The following is an 18,016-nucleotide window of genomic DNA, read 5'->3' as shown; positions in this document are numbered from 1 at the left end:
ATACACTTGGACATCACCAGACGGGAAAACACATAATCAAATTGATCACGTTTTAGTAGATACAAGAAGGCAATCTAGCATAATTGATGTCCGGTCGTTTAAAGGGGCTGATTGCGACACCGACCACTACCTGGTAGCAGCGATAATACGAGAGAGGTTATCGTTGAATAAAGGTAATATTCATTGTCCGAAAACGGAGAGATTCAATTTAAAGAAATTAGAAGAGAACCAGGTAAGAGAGAAATACCAGATTGAGGTTTCGAATAGATTCTCGGCTCTAGAAGATTCGGAGTGCACTAGTGTTGAGGATACCTGGATTGAAATTAGAAATAGCATTAAAATTTCAGCAAAAGAAAAATTGGGACACGCGGAAATACGTAGGAACAAACCATGGTTCGACCAGAAATGCATAAAACTAGCAGAGAAGAGAAAACAGGCAAAATTACGCTGGCTACAAAATCCGAATGAAATAATTACACAAAATTACGCAGATATCAGGCGGGAAACTTCCAAAACTTTTAGAACAAGGAAACGCGATTATCTGAAAGCTAAAATTAAGGAACTTGAAGATAATAGTAAAAACAAAAACTTCCGGGACATCTATAAGGGAATCAACGAATTTAAGAAAGGCTATCAACCTCGTGCTTATATATTAAAGAAATCTGACGGTATAGTTCTCACTGACACGGATAGCATCTTAAATAGAGAAAGATTTCTTTGACGATTTGCTTAACACGCAACCGAAAACTAGTGTGCGTGGAGAAAAGGAGATACACACCGCAGAACCGTATATTCCAGAACCCAACCGAATAGAAGTAGAAACTGCTATAAAGAAATTAAAGAAAGACAAATCTCCGCGTGTAGATGAAATTCCAGCTGAGCTAATTTTAGCTGGAGGCAAAAAATTGTGGAACAAGATACACAAACTCATTCTCCTTATCTGGAACAAGGAAGAATTGCCACAAGAGTGGAAAGAATCACTCATTGTTCCAATTCACAAGAAAGGCGACAAAACTGACTGTAATAATTATCGAGACATATATCTTCTGTCAACATCCTATAAAATTCTTTCAAATATTCTATTAGCAAGACTGACCCCATACGCAGATGAAATTATTGGAGATTATCAATGCGGATTTAGACGGAATAGATCAACTATCAACCAAATATTTACCATGCGCCAAATACTCGAAAAAAATGGGAATACAATACCCCGGTACATCAACTATTTATTGATTTTAGAAAGGCGTACGACTCGATTAGGAGAGAAACATTATACAACGTCCTTTAGAACTGGGTATACCGAGAAAGCTAATTAGATTAATTAAGATATGTTTAAATGAATCCCAAAGTAAAGTCCGGGTAGGAAAATTTTTGTCCACGAGCTTTCACGTCGAAAATGGCCTGAAACAAGGAGATGCGTTGTCGCGATTATTATTTAACATCGTTCTGGAATACGCTATAAGGAAAATCAAAGATAGCAACCAGGGCCTAGAATTGAACGGTATTCACCAGGTTATGGCATATGCTGATGTCGTAAATTTAATAGGTGATGAGAGGAGAACAATAGAAAGAAATGCAGAGATCTTGTTAAACGCTTGCAGGGACATGGGTTTAGAAGTAAATGCAGAGAAAACTAAATACTTGGAAGTGAGTCGGGACCGGAATGCAGGAAACTATGGGTGGTTAAAATATTAAATAACACTTTTGAAAAAGTGGACAGTTTCTAATACCTAGGATCAATATTAACAGAGGAATATCATATCCACGGAAAAATTAAATGTCGGCTAAAAGCAGGGAATTCGTGTTACTATTCGGTTCAAAATCTCTTGTCGTCGCGAATTCTGTCGAGAAATTTGAAAGCTTAAAATATGCAAAACGGTAATCATGCCTGTTGTTTTGTATGGCTGCGAAACATGGTCACTTACTCTGAGGGAAGAACATAGACTGAAAGTATTTGAGAACAAGATTTTGAGACGAATATTCGGACCCAAGAGGAGCGGGAATGGGGAATGGCGGAAACTTCATAACCAGGAACTCCATAATTTATATGGTTTACCCAACATTGTTAGGGTCGTGAAATCTGGGTGGCCTAGGTGGGCGGGTCATGTAGCTAGAATGGAAGAAAGTAGAAACACTTTCAAAGTCTTGACTGGAAGACCAATCGGAAAACGACCATTAGGAAGACCTAGGCGCAGATGGGAGGACAATATTAAGATGGATCTCGCAGAGATTGGAATACAAAGTAGAAACTGGATGCAGTTAGCTAAGGATAGAAGTGAGTGGAGAGCTTTTTTGAACGCGGCATTGAACCTCCGGGTTCCATAGGCCATAGAGTTAGTTAGTTAGTTAGCTATTATTATTATTACTATTATTATTATTTACCAGAGTTAGTAGAACAGCTTGTTTTTGTTGATAAAAATCGTAAATTGGAATTTATTAAAAGTAATATGACTGTCTCTAGAGACAGAAGAGAGGGGATCTTAGCGCCAGATATAAAACTGAGAGCTTTGTTCAACAATACTTATTAGATAAACAAACGTATTGATTGCACCTTTTTAAAAGAAAAACTAGTACAATTACTAAAAACTGCATTCGTTGAAAAACTCTGGGGTACCAAAGGGTCACGTGCTACCCACTAGACCAGCGGGGAGGACACCCACTCGCCCACATAGTAAGGTAAATGATTTCTGACATTGCCTCTGCCCCTAAGTGCAGTAGTAATGTCAGATATCAGGCCCAGGCCACGAAGCTCAAGGAAAGGGGTCCTGACGTTATGGGTTCGGGTCCCTTTTATTTATCTATTAAAAATGAAGTTGTTGGACGGCATTTGAAAGATTTTGATCCGTTGAGCACAATTGTGACGTCAGAAATCGATCCCTAGCCTTGAACATCAAGAAACTGGGTCCCGAAGTTTTCGACGCGGGTCCTTTCTATTCCGCTTTTAAACATAGGGTTGTTGAACGCGGATGGTAACATTGGAAAGATTCTAATCGTTTGAGAACAGCGTAATGTCCGAAATCAGTTCCTGGCCTCAAAGCGCCAGAATTGAGTTACTGAATCGGTTCAATCTCAATACCTTGTTGCGCAAGATAGAACAACATTTATAGCAGTTTGGATAGTTTTATCCCGCGTAATAAAATACTGAGATTGAACCACAGCAAAGGTTAACATCACAACCAAAATCATTGGAACCGAATCTGATTTCTGACATCACCGCAATGCTCAACGGACCAAGACCTTTCAAATGATTAAAGAAAGTCAATGATGATAGAAGAATTGGTTGAATGAAATGTGGGAGGAAGTGGGTGTACCCCGAGAAAACCCACGGACACGACCTTGTCCACCACAAACTTACTATATCGGGAATCGAAACAATAAGGACCCCATGGGTCCAGAGTAAAAGCTCTACCACTGACCTACCGCGGCCAAAGATTAAAGCGTTAATTATATTAGAGTAATTGGTGGAATGAAAAGTGTGAAGAAGCGGGAGTACCCTCAGAAAACCCACGGATACGATCTTGTCAACCACGAACTTACTTGACCCACCAGAGCAAGCGCTCCACCACTGAGCCACTGCGCCCAATGATTGAAGCAAGTCAATGATATTAGAGGAATTGGTGGAATGAATTGTGGCAAGAAGCGAGAGTACCTTGAAAAAAACCATGTATACGATCTTGTCCTCTACAAACTTAATTTACGCACCAGAGGAAACGCTCTACCAGTGAGCCACCGAGCAAAATGTTTAATGGAAATCAATGATAATAGAGGAATTGGTGGAATGAAAAGTGGGAAGAAGCGGAAGTACCCTCAGAAAAATCACGGATACGATCTTGTCCATCACAAACTTACTTTTCCCACTAGAGGAAGCGCTTTACCAGTGACTCACTGCGCCCAATGATTGAAGCAAGTCAACGATAATAATAGAATTGTCGAAGGCCCCTAAGACTTGCGATGGATGAAGAAATTAAACTTACATTTTACAATATTGTTTTCTAATCATAATACCTTTATTACCACAAATTGCAATGTAAATACATCCACTTGCAAATTTGCAATATTATATGCTATAATTTCTTAGGTGCCAGAACTTTTCTGTTCCCTGAAAAAATAAACAAAAAATCACGTGCAAAAGCAAGTGCTTCGAACTTTGAACTAGAATTTACCATAAGAAAGTTTTTTATTTCTCTCTCTTGGAGATTTCCACCCTTTTTTACCTTTGGGACCGCTCATTGACAAAACGTGCACACATGATCGCTATATGCATTCATGCTTATAGGCAGAGTCAGAGATTTTGAAAAGGAAACGACTTTTTAATAATAATAATAATAATAATAATAATAATAATAATAATAATAATAATAATAATAATAATAATATAACAATGGGGTTTACAACTAGGGTTCCATTTCTGTATCTTGCATGGGAGGGCCGCAAGTCTGCTACGCCACTGGTGTCCCCTATTCTGTGTTTGTCTCTTTTTCGTTTCGGTTAGCTATTTGTTTTTGTGCTGTTAGGCTTATATATGAAACCTTTATATTATATATTTTTTTCTTTTTATGAGTTTCTTTTTTTTTTTTGGTGGGGAAGGAAAAGAGAGAAATGCTTTCTTTTTATATCTGTTTCTTACCATTCATCTTGTTTCAACTGCTTAAGTAAGTCTTTTTGTAACTTTTGATGTCATCCAACTCCGTCACATTAATAAAATTGCCATTCTTAACAATTTGTTTTATTCTCTTATTTGTAGTTTGCTACACTGATATTTTTGTGACAAAATTGAGGTTTAGTCCAACGCCTTTCGAATTTGCAACCAGCCCAACCGCCGAGCTTTTTGGGTTGCCTGCTATTGCAGGAAAAGGAGAATTGCAGGTGGTAAGTCACTTTTAGAGTTGTGTATACAATAAATAAACAAAGGTACGTTATTAGATTGAATACCCCCCCGCCCCCAGGCAGATAAATATGAACTAAAGGCTTTTCAAATCAAAATATTATTCTCTTTTATAAACCAACAAACATTTTATTAGCAGATAATATACAGGGTATCCCAAAAATAATCGCGAAAAATGAAACCATAGATTCATGACACCAAAACAATTAAAAAAAGGTTATTTGACATATATATCGGGAGTGGACAAGGGAGGAGTTTGACAACTTCGAATTTTGGGGGTGAAGGAACTTCACACCTGCCAGCGAAATAATGATAAGAGCTAGGAAGGAGGTTCATAAATACATAAACATCGTATCGACTTGACATATTAAACGCATGTTACATAAGTGCGCCAGTTATTCTCCATACGTGATTTAGGGATTCACTGAATGTCTGTACGGCAGGGGTATTGAAACGGTGCAGTAAAGATGAAAACCAAACGGAAAAAAATGTTATTCGCACGATTGCACGCACATGTACAACTGAAGTCACAGCAGAGGCTTCTTAGCTTGGTTGTCTAATCTCAGGGGACAATGAAAAGTGGTATACCAGATAGAAACTTACAGAGAATGGGTAGAAATAAGAACTAGTATACCTAGTGTAATGTAATGAAAGAACAGGCAGAATACACAAAGACGTACTGTATTTCTAACGTAGTATCTTACACAAAATAGCACTACAAACTATTAGGTTTTACATGCCAACAATAGACATACCTACAGAATATGTTCAAAAGTTACGTCCTTCCACATCTATGCAACGTGATAATCATAAGTTTCGAATGCATTCCATCACTTCGGGTGTGTTGCGCAACTGTCCACCAGCATCTTCAATGCGGTTTTGTAAGTCCGCAAGTTCCTTTCCCTAAGTGTGAAATTTCTTTAGGTTAGTTTAGGTTAGGGTAAGTTCTGTTTTCTGGCTTCCATCATCTAGGCATAACCCCCACCATTTTCCTTTCAAAACATTAAATATGTTGAGAAGAACCTGAGCATAATGATACCTGTAAACTTTAATTAAAATGACCCCGTATTCTTAATGTGTACCTTTCTAGTGGTGCACATTCTAGAACATTTTCGAACCTATAGGAAAATAATATAACATGCTGGCACATTCTACAGCAATTTAGAACATTCTGAAACATTCTATAGCATCCTGGATCATTATAGAAGGTACTAGAGCATCCTGAAAATTCTAGAACATTCTCGAACCTTTGGGAAACTTCTATAACAATCTGTAACATTTTCCAAGATTGTTGATATTTCTAGAACACTCAGGAATATTCGATCAATAATGATATTTGTAGAAAGAAAACCAACATTGAAAATAAAGAAATGCACGCATTGTCGTTAAAATTTAATCCATTTTTCTTTTCTTTCTTTTTTCTTTTCTTTTCTTTATTTCTTTTTTTTTCTTTTCTTTTTTGTTAAGCACAGTAACACCGTTGCTAGGGCGTTTCTCCCTCTAGGACTCCTGCTGGTCCAAACTGAAACCGTCTTCATGGATGGGAGATATAGGGCTACAATACCGTACCATATAACTACCATGGGGCTCCGGGTCTTGGTTTCGGAGCCTTTGTGGCACGCACGGACAAACCACACTTGCTTTTATTCTATATATTGATAATAAATCTATCATGTTATTTAAAGGAAAAGCAAACATACAAGGAGAGTAAAGATAGTAATCGTTTTTATAGAATTGAATATCGAGCTTCATTCTCAATACATCCGTTTGCAATTCTAGTGCAACTATCACTTTTATCTTGTTTGTGACAAAGACAACACTAGTTTTCATATCAAAACTGTGATAACTACTAAATGGAACAGATATTCGTTACTGTTCGATAATTGAGTTCTTGTATTTAACAACAACCAAGCAATTCATGCTAGGAAATGGTTGACCATTTGCTTTAATACTGTTCATGTGATCTTAAATTAATGGGACCTAAACATGATTTATGAATGTAGTACTCAGTAAATTTAACTACTAAGATCACGAAGTCTGTTTCCAATAAAAAAATATTTATTTTAAATAATATACAGTAGCTGTAACATATTTTGCCGCCCAGAGCAAATGCACGTGTTGCACATATGGTGGAGCCGTCTCTGGGGAAATATTTAAATATAAGTTTTCATTTCGAAAATAACCTGAAATAAGGAGAACACTCTGGTCATTATTATCCAATTTTGTTTTGGAATAAAAAATAAAAAAAATAAACGATAGCAACAAGCTGAAAGGCATTCACTGGGTTGTGGGTTTGGCTGATGATGTTAATCCTGTGAATGATATGATGACAATGAGCAAGAATGATGAGGTTTCTTTATTAAATGCCTGCAAGAACATGGGCTTAGAAGTGAATGCAGAGAACACTAAATAAATAGAAAATCGTCGTGACCGTAATACTGCAAATTATGAATATTTTATAATGTCAAGTAATACTCTCAACAAAATGGGTACTTTCAAATATTTAAAGTCAGCATTAAGAGGCCCCATCACGGCGAAATTAAAATACCGCTAATTTTATAGTAATTGTGTGATATCTTTAAATAGATGAAATATAATAGAAATGTGGAACAAGACCTCCCTAGACAACATGATTTTACATTAGATACCGTTATCACCACTCACTTATCTACTGTCGAGTTCCAGCCATTTAGAAACCCGGCATTTATTGTCGCGTTTCTACATAGCTGCAAACGGAAAGCTACTAGGTGACTCGTGAAAACGGTACGTCATGCAAAATAATATTGTCTTGGGCGCTCTTGTTCCACATTTCGAGTATCTTTTATCTATTTGAAGATATCACAGAATTACTGTAAAATTAGCGGTATTTTATTTCGCAGTGATAAGGCCTCTTAACAGGCCAAACCATAAAACGAAATTGAAATTTGGCATGCTCATGTATAGCTTTAGTAGAGAAACCAACAAGGAAACTGTTAAAAGTATATTTTTACATTTTCAGGAGATAATAAAACAGATGAAAAGATTTTTCATGTTTTTTCATGGCCGTTAGTTCTGACATTAAATTTCATGTTGTAGGTATTGGACTTGGAATAAAGATCGTAAATTTGTATGGTTCTAAGTTTCTGATAGTGTTATCTAAGTAATAACCAAAAATAAATGTTTCCAGTTCTCGTGGGATTTTATGGGCAACTGAAAAGAAATCTTCCACGTGTTATTTAAATGGACACCTTCTATAGCACATAATTATTAAGTACTTGTGGTAGGACTAGAATGATAAATTTCGGCTTGTTTATAGATTGCCGTAGCTACCCACAGAAAAATTGTCGAAAGTGAAAGTTTTTAGTTTCGAGGGTGTCTAAAGGGAGAGAGAGAGGAAAATCAAATTGAGTTATTTTTCAGTGAAAAGTTAAAAGTGTTAAGTACTTCAAATTAGAATAGATATTTAAAACTTGGCAGGCTCGTTTTTGGAACTCCCGAACAAGAAAATCGTAAAAATTAAAAGTTTTTTATGTTCAGAACTGAGCGTTCTTCTCAATAAAAACTAACGCCAGTAAGTAAATGAAGAGGCAGCAACATAAAAACTAATACTTTTTCTCCCCAGCAGGGGTGAGTGTGTGTGTGTAAAAACGTGACACCAAGAAAGCAACGGTAGCTACGTGTATTGTGTTAATATCGCATTAATCTACATATAATAATGTTTATCTAGCAACTTTGTTTGTATATTTTGAATTCATATAATCTTGTGTGTTATGAAATACAAATATATTGAACAGTCTCAAAGTAACGTCGAAGAATTATTAAGAAACCAGCGCCTACACAAGGATTACATAGACCAAATGGTCCTCCGGGCCGTATCAGGATTCTACAGTGCAGTTAACAAGGTAGGTAGTGAGTGCATATTTCAATGTAATATTATACTTGTATCACTTATACAAAATAAGCCTGTAATAGCAAAGCCTCATTTAGAACGTAAGTGTTAAAAGTGTATTTAATTTGAGTGAAGCATGACGGACAGAATGAAAGAATTAGTTTTCAAGAGAGGTCAAATTAAGGCCAAACTCACTCGTTTTAAACCTTTTGTAGATAGTTTTACAGAAGATCAGAATATTACGCAGTTAGTGTTACGTTACGAGAAAATAAAACAGTACTATGATGAATTTGATGCAATACAATCTGAAATAGAAATGTTACAGGGTTCATCAGAAATTGATCAGGAAACGCAAGAAAGAGAGCAATTCGAGAGTACTTATTTTGATTTAGCAGCTAAGGCGCAAGTGGTCATAAATCAACACAGCTCCAGTGCAAAGAAAAATGAAAACAATGAAGCAAGCAATTCTAATCCATCAGTTAGGTTGCCGGTGATAAACCTTCCGACCTTTCCTGGAAGCTACGATGAGTGGTTGTCGTTCTATGACACGTTTCAGGCATTAATACATAACAATAGCACATTGCAGCCAGTCCAAAGGTTTCATTATTTGCGTTCTTCTCTACGTGGGGAGGCTCTTGAAGTAATACAAGCCTTGGAAATTTCTTCTGAAAACTATGACGTAGCATGGACTTTACTCAAAGAACGTTTTGAAAACAAAAAGTATATTGTTAACAAACACGTCAAAGCTTTATTTGAAATGCCAATGGTGGAACGTTAGTCGGCTGTTTCGCTTAAATCTCTTCTAGACAGCACGGTAAAACATTTGAGGGCTTTAAAATCATTAGGTCAACCGACAGAAAGCTGGGATGCATTACTTATTTATTTGATTGCGACCAAACTAGACAATACAAAACAAAGGAGTGGGAGAAAACACAATCAACGAATGAATTACCGAGCATGTCACAGCTGACACAATTTTTACAACAGCGTTGCCAAGTTTTAGACGCAGTTGATAATAAGCGTAGACCTAAAGACACACCCTCAGTTCCAAGTAACAAATATCAACAAACGAATAAGACAGGCAAAAAGAGTTCTTACTCAATGACAGCACACGTAACGTGTTCCGACAACAATGCATGTCCCAGCTGTAAAGGCTCACACAAATTATTTCAATGCCAATCATTGTTGAAAAAATCTATAGGAGATAGAATTAAAGAAGTTAAACATCTTTCTTTGTGTATAAATTGTCTCAAACGAGCGCATAAGGCAAATCAGTGCTTATCAGGTAATTGTAAAATATGCAATAAAAAGCATAACACATTACTGCACTACTCGCGTTGTCCATCGCCCACTAGAGCGAATGAACCACAAGATGAAAGGGAAATAGGTCAAGGTCAAAACACGCTCGCTGCAACCACATCAGTCGATCAGGGATGTGAAGGTAAGAATATTCGTTCTACAAACAGTGTACCGCAGAATCTTAGAAGACCACCAAGCGTTATGCTATCCACAGCTGTAGTATATGTTAAAGATAAACAGGATAATTTTCAAATGTGTCGAACACTTCTCGATTGTGCTTCTCAGTCCAATTTCCTAACAAACAGAATGGTTCAATTATTGGGACTAATAAAGAGTAATAGCGTTGTACACATAAATGATATAGGTAATGCTCATACAAGGTCATGCCATAGCGTTCAGGCTACAATTAAGTCAAGACATAACAATTATTCAACCACATTAGACTTCATCATATTGCCGCAAATATCACAAGACTTGCCTATGGTTCGTGTAGACACGTCATCGTGGGAAATACCTTCCAACATTGAATTAGCAGATCCTAACTTCAACATACCACAGCGTATTGACATGTTATTGGGGGCGGAAGTATTCTTTGATCTACTTTGTGAAGGGCAAATAAAACTCAAGGCAGGTTATCCAACCTTGCACAAAACATTGTTTGGCTGGATTGTAGCTGGAAATATAGACAATCAACCACACATTTCGACAAATGTGTGTCACCTCTCCACAACAGAAAAAATACACGAGCAATTACAAAAATTCTGGACGATAGAAGAATGTTCAACAAAACATCCATTAAGTCAAGAGCAGGCAGAATGTGAAAGACACTTCAAAGAAACACACCGGAGAGACGAGACTGGGATATTCATCGTCAGACTTACCTTTAAAGAAAATGTGGGGAATCTTGGTAAATCCAAGGAGATTGTAACGAGAAGACTTTATTCAATGGAAAAAAGGCTTATGAAGGATACTGAGAAAAAAAGAGCATACATAGCGTTCATGAAAGAGTACGAAGATTTGGGCCATATGGAAGAAATAACTAGAGCAGAGAGCGATACAATGATGCCAGACTACTATCTTCCCCATCATTGCGTTATAAAGGAGACCAGTACTACTACCAAACTCAGGGTTGTATTTGATGCATCGTGCAAAACAACTTCTGGACTTTCATTAAATGACACGATGAGGGTCGGGCCTACAATCCAAGAAGAATTATTTTCCATAACAGCAAGATTCAGGCAACATCAATACGTCATTACAGCTGATATAGAGAAGATGTATCGCAACATTAGGGTACATGATTCAGATGCAAACTACCAGAAAATACTGTGGAGAGAAAACCCTCAAGAAACAATAAAGATATATCGACTCAAAACTGTAACATATGGTACTGCAGCAGCTCCTTTTCTAGCCACTAGATGTCTTCAGCAACTAGCCATAGAAGAGAAGAAGAATTTCCCTAAGGCAGCAAAAGTTGTAATGAGGGATTTCTATATTGATGATCTTCAAACAGGGACAAACACGAAGAAGGAGCTACATGAATTACAAGGTCAACTCACAACTCTTCTGCAAAGAGGTGGTTTTTGTTTGAGAAAATGGTATAGCAACGACACTTCACTGCTTTCAAAAATACCCAGTGAACTTCAAGAATCAAATTTCACCATTCAACCAAATGATGATTGCATCACAAGAAGTTTAGGATTGTTGTGGAATCCCATTAAAGACACATTTTCTTTCTCTGTCAAACCAAGAAACAACCCTCAACAAATCACGAAGAGGACTATTCTTGCTACAGTAGCGAGCATATTTGATCCCTTAGGATTAATAGGACCAGTTATTCTTAAGGCAAAAATATTTCTGTAACGTTTGTGGGAATTAAAATTGGATTGGAATGAAGAAGTTCCAGCCCCATTGCATTCAGAGTGGGAAACTTTTGAGCAGCAACTTCAAGAGTTGGAATCACTACATGTTCAGCGGAAGATTATTCAAGAAACACAATTGCAGGTAGAAATTCACGGATTTTGCGACGGATCTCAGAATGGATATGGAGCTTGTATATATGTAACATCTAGCACAAAAAATGGAAAATTCACAGCAAACTTATTATGTTCAAAATCTCGAGTAGCACCTTTGAAGAAGACAACTATTCCTCGCCTAGAACTTTGTGCAGCTTTGTTACTTGCACAGCTAACTCAGAAAGTAATACAAGCATTACATTGCAAGATCGATAAGGTTGTTTTATGGTCAGATTCCACCATTGTACTAGCATGGATAAGAGGATCTTGTTCTCAATGGAAGACGTATGTTGCAAATCGTGTGGCGGAAATTCAACAACTGACTTGTAACTACGAATGGAGACACATCAGAACAGAGGAGAATCCAGCAGATCATATATCGAGAGGATTAACACCGTCAGAAATTCTTGATAATGAATTATGGTGGCATGGGCCTTCCTGGTTATCTGAGAAATTAGACTTACAGACGAGGGAAGATGTTTGTGACCTAAGCGATGTTCCCGAGCGACAAAAAAATACAGCAGTAATGGTTTCTACAACACCGTGTCAACTCTTAGACAGATATTCATCACTAAGAAGATTGCAACGTGTAACTGCTTATTGCCTACGATTTGCGCACAACATGAGAAGATCTAATTGTGACAGACAGCATGTGAATTACATGAAGCACTCGAATGTCTTATTAAACTATCACAACAACAAGCATTTCACAAGGAATTAAATGCATTGAGATCAGGAAAGGAAGTCGACAACCAAGGTCAACTGAGAAATTTGAACCCATACTTGGATGAGAGGCAAATCATCAGAGTCGGAGGAAGATTAAATGCAGCAGATCTTACTGAAGGACAGAAACATCCTATTGTACTTCCAGCTAACTGCAACTTGAGAAAGTTAATCGCTCAAGAAGAACATAAGAAGCTATTGCATGCCGGGTCTCAATTATTGTTATCATCCTTGCGACAATCATATTGGCCAATACGTGGACGGAACTTGGTTCGTCAAGTTGTGCATCAGTGTGTCACATGTTTCAGAAACAATCCTAAAGATGGTAAACAGATGATGGGAGATCTACCAGCTGACAGAGTTCAACCAACAAGACCATTTCTTCACAGCGGCGTTGACTACTGTGGGCCCATTTACCTTAAATCGAGTAACCGAAGGGGAGCCAAACTCCATAAGGCATATATAGCACTTTTCGTGTGTTTTGCGACTAAGGCGGTTCACATTGAACTTGTTAGTGATCTAACTACAGAGACGTTTATTGGAGCATTAAAGCGATTCATGGCTCATCGAGGAAAATGCGCTAAACTGTATTCTGACAACGAAAGTAACTTCGTTGGTGCAAAAAGGGAACTACAAGAATTGAAGACTTTATTTGAATCAGAACACCATAAAGAAAAATTACATAATTTTCTAGCAGCTGATAACATCACGTGGGTTTTTATTCCAGCAAGATCACCAAACTTCGGAGGCTTATGGGAATCATCAATTAAATCTCTCAAATATCTTTTAAAGAGAGTCGTGGGAAATGCTTCACTCACCTACGAAGAGATGAACACTATTTTGACACTGATTGAGGCTTGCTTAAACCCTAGACCCTTAACACCGTTATCAAATGATCCAAACGACCTACATCCTTTAACACCTGGTCATTTCCTAATAGGCGACGCACTCACTACCATGTCAGAACCTAACTTGAAAAATATTCCTGTCAACAGACTTTCGAGATGACAATACATACAACAACTTCATCAGCAATTCTGGTCCAGATGGTCAAAGGAGTATCTATCAAGTCTTCTAGAACGATCCAAGTGGAGAAGAAAATTCCCCAACCTTCTGGAAGGTGATTTGGTGCTCATCAAAGAAGATAACATTCCACCTCTAAAATGGAAAACTGGACGTATTGTGCAATTGTTTCCTGGGAAGGACGGAATACTACGAGTGGCGACAGTGAAAACTACCAGAGGTACAACAACAAGATGTATTCGTCAATTGTGCCGCTTCCTAAGGAGAGTTAATGTGTTGGTGTTATTCATAGTGTGTACATTGTGTGATTCATAGTGTGTTGTGTTGTGTGTGCATTATTCTGTTTATGTTTATATCATTCATTCATAACTTGTGTTATCTATTGTTGTGTATATTAAGTTCATGAACCAAATTAATCATTCATAGATTTGTTGAAGAATTTCCTTCAAGGCGGGCGGTATGTTCAGAACTGAGCGTTCTTCTCAATAAAAACTAACACCAGTAAGTAAATGAAGAGGCAGCAACATAAAAACTAATACTTTTTCTCCCCAGCAGGGGTGAGTGTGTGTGTGTAAAAACGTCACACCAAAAAAGCAACGGTAGCTACGTGTATTGTGTTAATATCGCATTAATCTACATATAATAATGTTCATCTAGCAACTTTGTTTGTATATTTTGAATTCATATAATCTTGTGTGTTATGAAATACAAATATATTGAACAGTCTCAAAGCAACGTCGAAGAATTATTAAGAAACCAACGCCTACACAAGGATTACATAGACCAAGTACTTCAAATTAGAATAGATACTTAAAACTTGGCAGGCTCGTTTTTGGAACTCCCGAACAAGAAAATCGTAAAAATTAAAAGTTTTTTATGTTTGTTTCTAGAGGATTCTATGGTTTTTATAAAATTCGATAAGCCTATTCTTAAAAGATTCGTAACGTCTATGAATATTGAAGGGAAAATGGAAAATGATTCTTAATCCTCGGACCGATCTCTAAAAGTTAATGTTCGGTGTTTATTTTTTCGATACTTATCTTGTTTCAAAATGGTAACTATATGAAAATTTTAGAACATCAATAACTTCCTTACTATTGATCGATCGTAAAGAAAAATGAATAAGTGTTTTTATCAAAAAGTAGAAATGGTGTTGAAGTGCTTTGTTCTTTTTTATCAGATGGGGATATGTTTAAATAAAGAAATAAAAAGGAAACTTAAATATTTAGGAATTTCAAACTGAAATAGAAACTCAGATCTTGTCATGTTCCTAAGTTTTTGAAACTGAAGGCGAGTGTTAAGAAGTAACGGCTGGAATGTATGGTGCAGGACCGTAGGGAGAAGGAATACGGGAAGCTGGGGCCGAAGCCTCCAGCTAGCTAAAGGCTAGTATAGTGAGCGAGAAGTGTTTCACGGCTAATATCTTCTAGACTGGTCGACTGATACGAAGATTTTTGGTACATGAATGGACCTTGGCCTAAAGTAAATTTTTGTCATTAATTTTCTCAAATGGTGTGTCCAAAGGGGGTAGAGGGTGTTCAAAAATTTATGCGAAATATACAGTATCTTGTAAGCCAATCCAGTTAGAAAAATTAAACTTGGTACGCGAACCCCACGTTAGAAATAAGGGGAAATATATCTATGCATTTTTGAAAATTTCGATATTAAAGGGGAGGGGCATTTTCTATAATCAAAAATCTTGCAACGTAACTCTGGAATAGGGGTGTTCCGGATTCCGGAATTCCGGAATACTTCGGAATGAAAATCTTAATTCCGGAATCGGAATTAAAAATTTAGTTATTCCGGAATTCCGAAATCTTGGAATTCCGTAATTTCGGAATCTCGGAATTCCGTAATTTCGAAATCTCGGAATTCCGTAATTTCGAAATCTTGGAATTCCGTAATTTCGAAATCTTGGAATTCCGGAAGTTCATTCCGAAATTTCGAAATCTCTAAATTACGGGATTTCGGAATTCCGAAAGTTCACCTCGAAATATCGGAATTCAGGAATCTCGGAATTCCGGAACTTCAGTCAGAAATTTCGGAATTTCTAAAACCCGGAATTCCGGAATCTCGGAACTTCAGCTAAAAATTTCGGAACTTCGAAAACCGGAAACTCCGTTTTATGAGGACTTCGGTTCAGCACTTCTGTATCTTTGAAATTCGAAATTCCCAATAACGGTACGTCAATCCAGTATATCGGAATCTCGGAATGCTGAAATGTCAGAATCTGAAATCTTCAAGTAACATGATTATGAGATAGACATCAACACTCAGACAATGTAATGATGAAACTTACTCCCTTTTACTCATTGTTAGTGGTGGCAATACTCCGTCTTTCTGCAGAACGAAAAGTGCTGAGCAGAAGGACTCATTGAAGAAAGTGTAAAGACTTCATTTACTGGTTTTTGTCTTGTTCTAATGTTCTACCCAAAGGCAGCCTCTACCATGTTTATACATCGTTGCTAGCTGGGTCACTAGTTCAATACGGATAGAGTATCGACCAGTTTCTTCCCTGCGTGGCTTCAAAATGACATATAGAAAATGAAAAACTTAGAAACAGGGCGAAGCCATAGATTGCGAGTTTCGTATTCATTACCTATATATTTACTTGCACACTTGAGCCGATATTCCTCTGCTATTATATCACCTTCGTACTCCTTAATGTTTAGAAGTCAGGTTCTGGACACGTAGCTGAAATGCTCGTTCTGCGCACGAAGAGATTGTTTATCAAAAATATTTGAACCCCCAACTCCCCATAAGATACACATTTCAACGATTGATTTCACGGTTTATCTCGAAAACTATGGATTCGACACTAATATCGATAGTTTCCAATTATTGTTACATGCCACCCCTTCCCACTCCGACCATAGTTGCTAGGGGGTCTTGAGAGCTAAACTTCAACTTAAATGGAATCGAGAGTGTGTTCATCTCAGCGGCCGAAAAAACTATGAATTCCGAATTAATATCAGTCGTTGCTAACTATTTTTACATGTCACCCTCTTTCAATCTACCTCCTTGTGGAGCTAGGGGGTCTTACAGTCACAATTTGTTTCCAAGTTGTAGTCATATGTGTACCAAGTTTGGTTGAAATTGCTTCAGGTGTTCCAGAATTATGCTGGAACAGACATACATCCATTTTTATAAGACAAAGCATCTAGCTCTTCTCCCTCATAATTTTCTTTATTTTTTAATTTCTTGTATTAGGAAAACAACTTTTCAACGAAAACATGTGGTTCGGAGCTCACATAGGTAGTCAGTCCCAGCAAATAGTTTTTCATAAAGTAGGTTTTGCATAATGCTGTACCATAATTATGTAATTTTTGTAGATAGCATGACACAAAAATTAATTCAATTATACCATGATACCTTTTTTAATACACAAAATGAAAACTTTCCTTAATGTCAGATGTATTTTGCGTTAATATAAAGAAGAAATAAAAATATGATAGATCTGAACTGCGGAAAATTGGAAATACAATGTAATATATTTATAATAACTGTATTTAATATTTGCAAAAACAGTGGAAAAATATACAATCAATCTAGATTTCAACATAAAGTAATAATGAAATGCCATATCAATAAAATGTTAATCCTCTCATATTTCTTTAATTTAAAGGAAACCTATAATTTTAGTTTCTACCGTAATTTTTTCTATCAGAGCTTTACATAATAGCGGGTTCTTACTCTTATAAGTTAGGCTACCTGTTCATAAGATCAATAAAATAAAGAAACAAAAAATACCTTATTGTCTTTAAAGATGTTGGTTAATGCAATATAAATTTCGTATAAATTTTCATAGATTAGAATATACATTATTACAATTAATTTACAAAAAGTAAAAAAAGTACACATTACCTCAAATCCAATACTATCATTGTACAACATTTTAATATTTTTCTGAACACGGTACTAGCGGTTATAGAACAACCTTTATATCGTCGGACTCTGGTGTATAAAATCAGTTCTTCGATCCCGACTCGTGAGAGGATAGTTATGTTCGCAACAATTTTCAAAAGAATAAATGTTTTAAAAATTAAAAATAATATCCTATATATTTGATGGATGCCATTAAACCTGATTGTATGTGTAAATTATTTCTACTACAATATTTTACTTTTGAAAATTCTTTTATCCTTTCATAACGTTTTCAGTCTGGTTAGTTTTACTAGGACATATATAAAAGGCATAATG

General features: G+C 36.7%; 2 protein-coding genes across 2 annotated transcripts; both read left to right on the top strand.

Annotated features, from left to right (window-relative positions):
- The first annotated feature begins 8,892 nt into the window (after positions 1-8,892).
- Positions 8,893-9,534, top strand: LOC145685438 (uncharacterized). The gene has a single exon (XM_081757832.1). It carries the CDS (start codon positions 8,893-8,895, stop codon positions 9,532-9,534), a length of 642 nt encoding a protein of 213 aa, XP_081613958.1.
- A 179-nt stretch (positions 9,535-9,713) lies between these two features.
- Positions 9,714-13,801, top strand: LOC145685437 (uncharacterized). The gene is made up of 2 exons (XM_081757831.1): positions 9,714-11,900; positions 12,716-13,801. The coding sequence occupies exons 1-2, from the start codon at positions 9,714-9,716 to the stop codon at positions 13,799-13,801; spliced, it is 3,273 nt and encodes a 1,090-aa protein (XP_081613957.1).
- The last annotated feature ends 4,215 nt before the right edge of the window (positions 13,802-18,016 follow it).

Source organism: Thermobia domestica, chromosome 5 (genome assembly GCF_964235325.1).
Source record: "Thermobia domestica chromosome 5, izTheDome1.hap1.1, whole genome shotgun sequence".
Taxonomy (NCBI): domain Eukaryota; kingdom Metazoa; phylum Arthropoda; class Insecta; order Zygentoma; family Lepismatidae; genus Thermobia; species Thermobia domestica.
The sequence above is the reverse complement of the archived record's forward strand: the minus strand, read 5'-3'. Positions and strand labels throughout refer to the sequence as shown.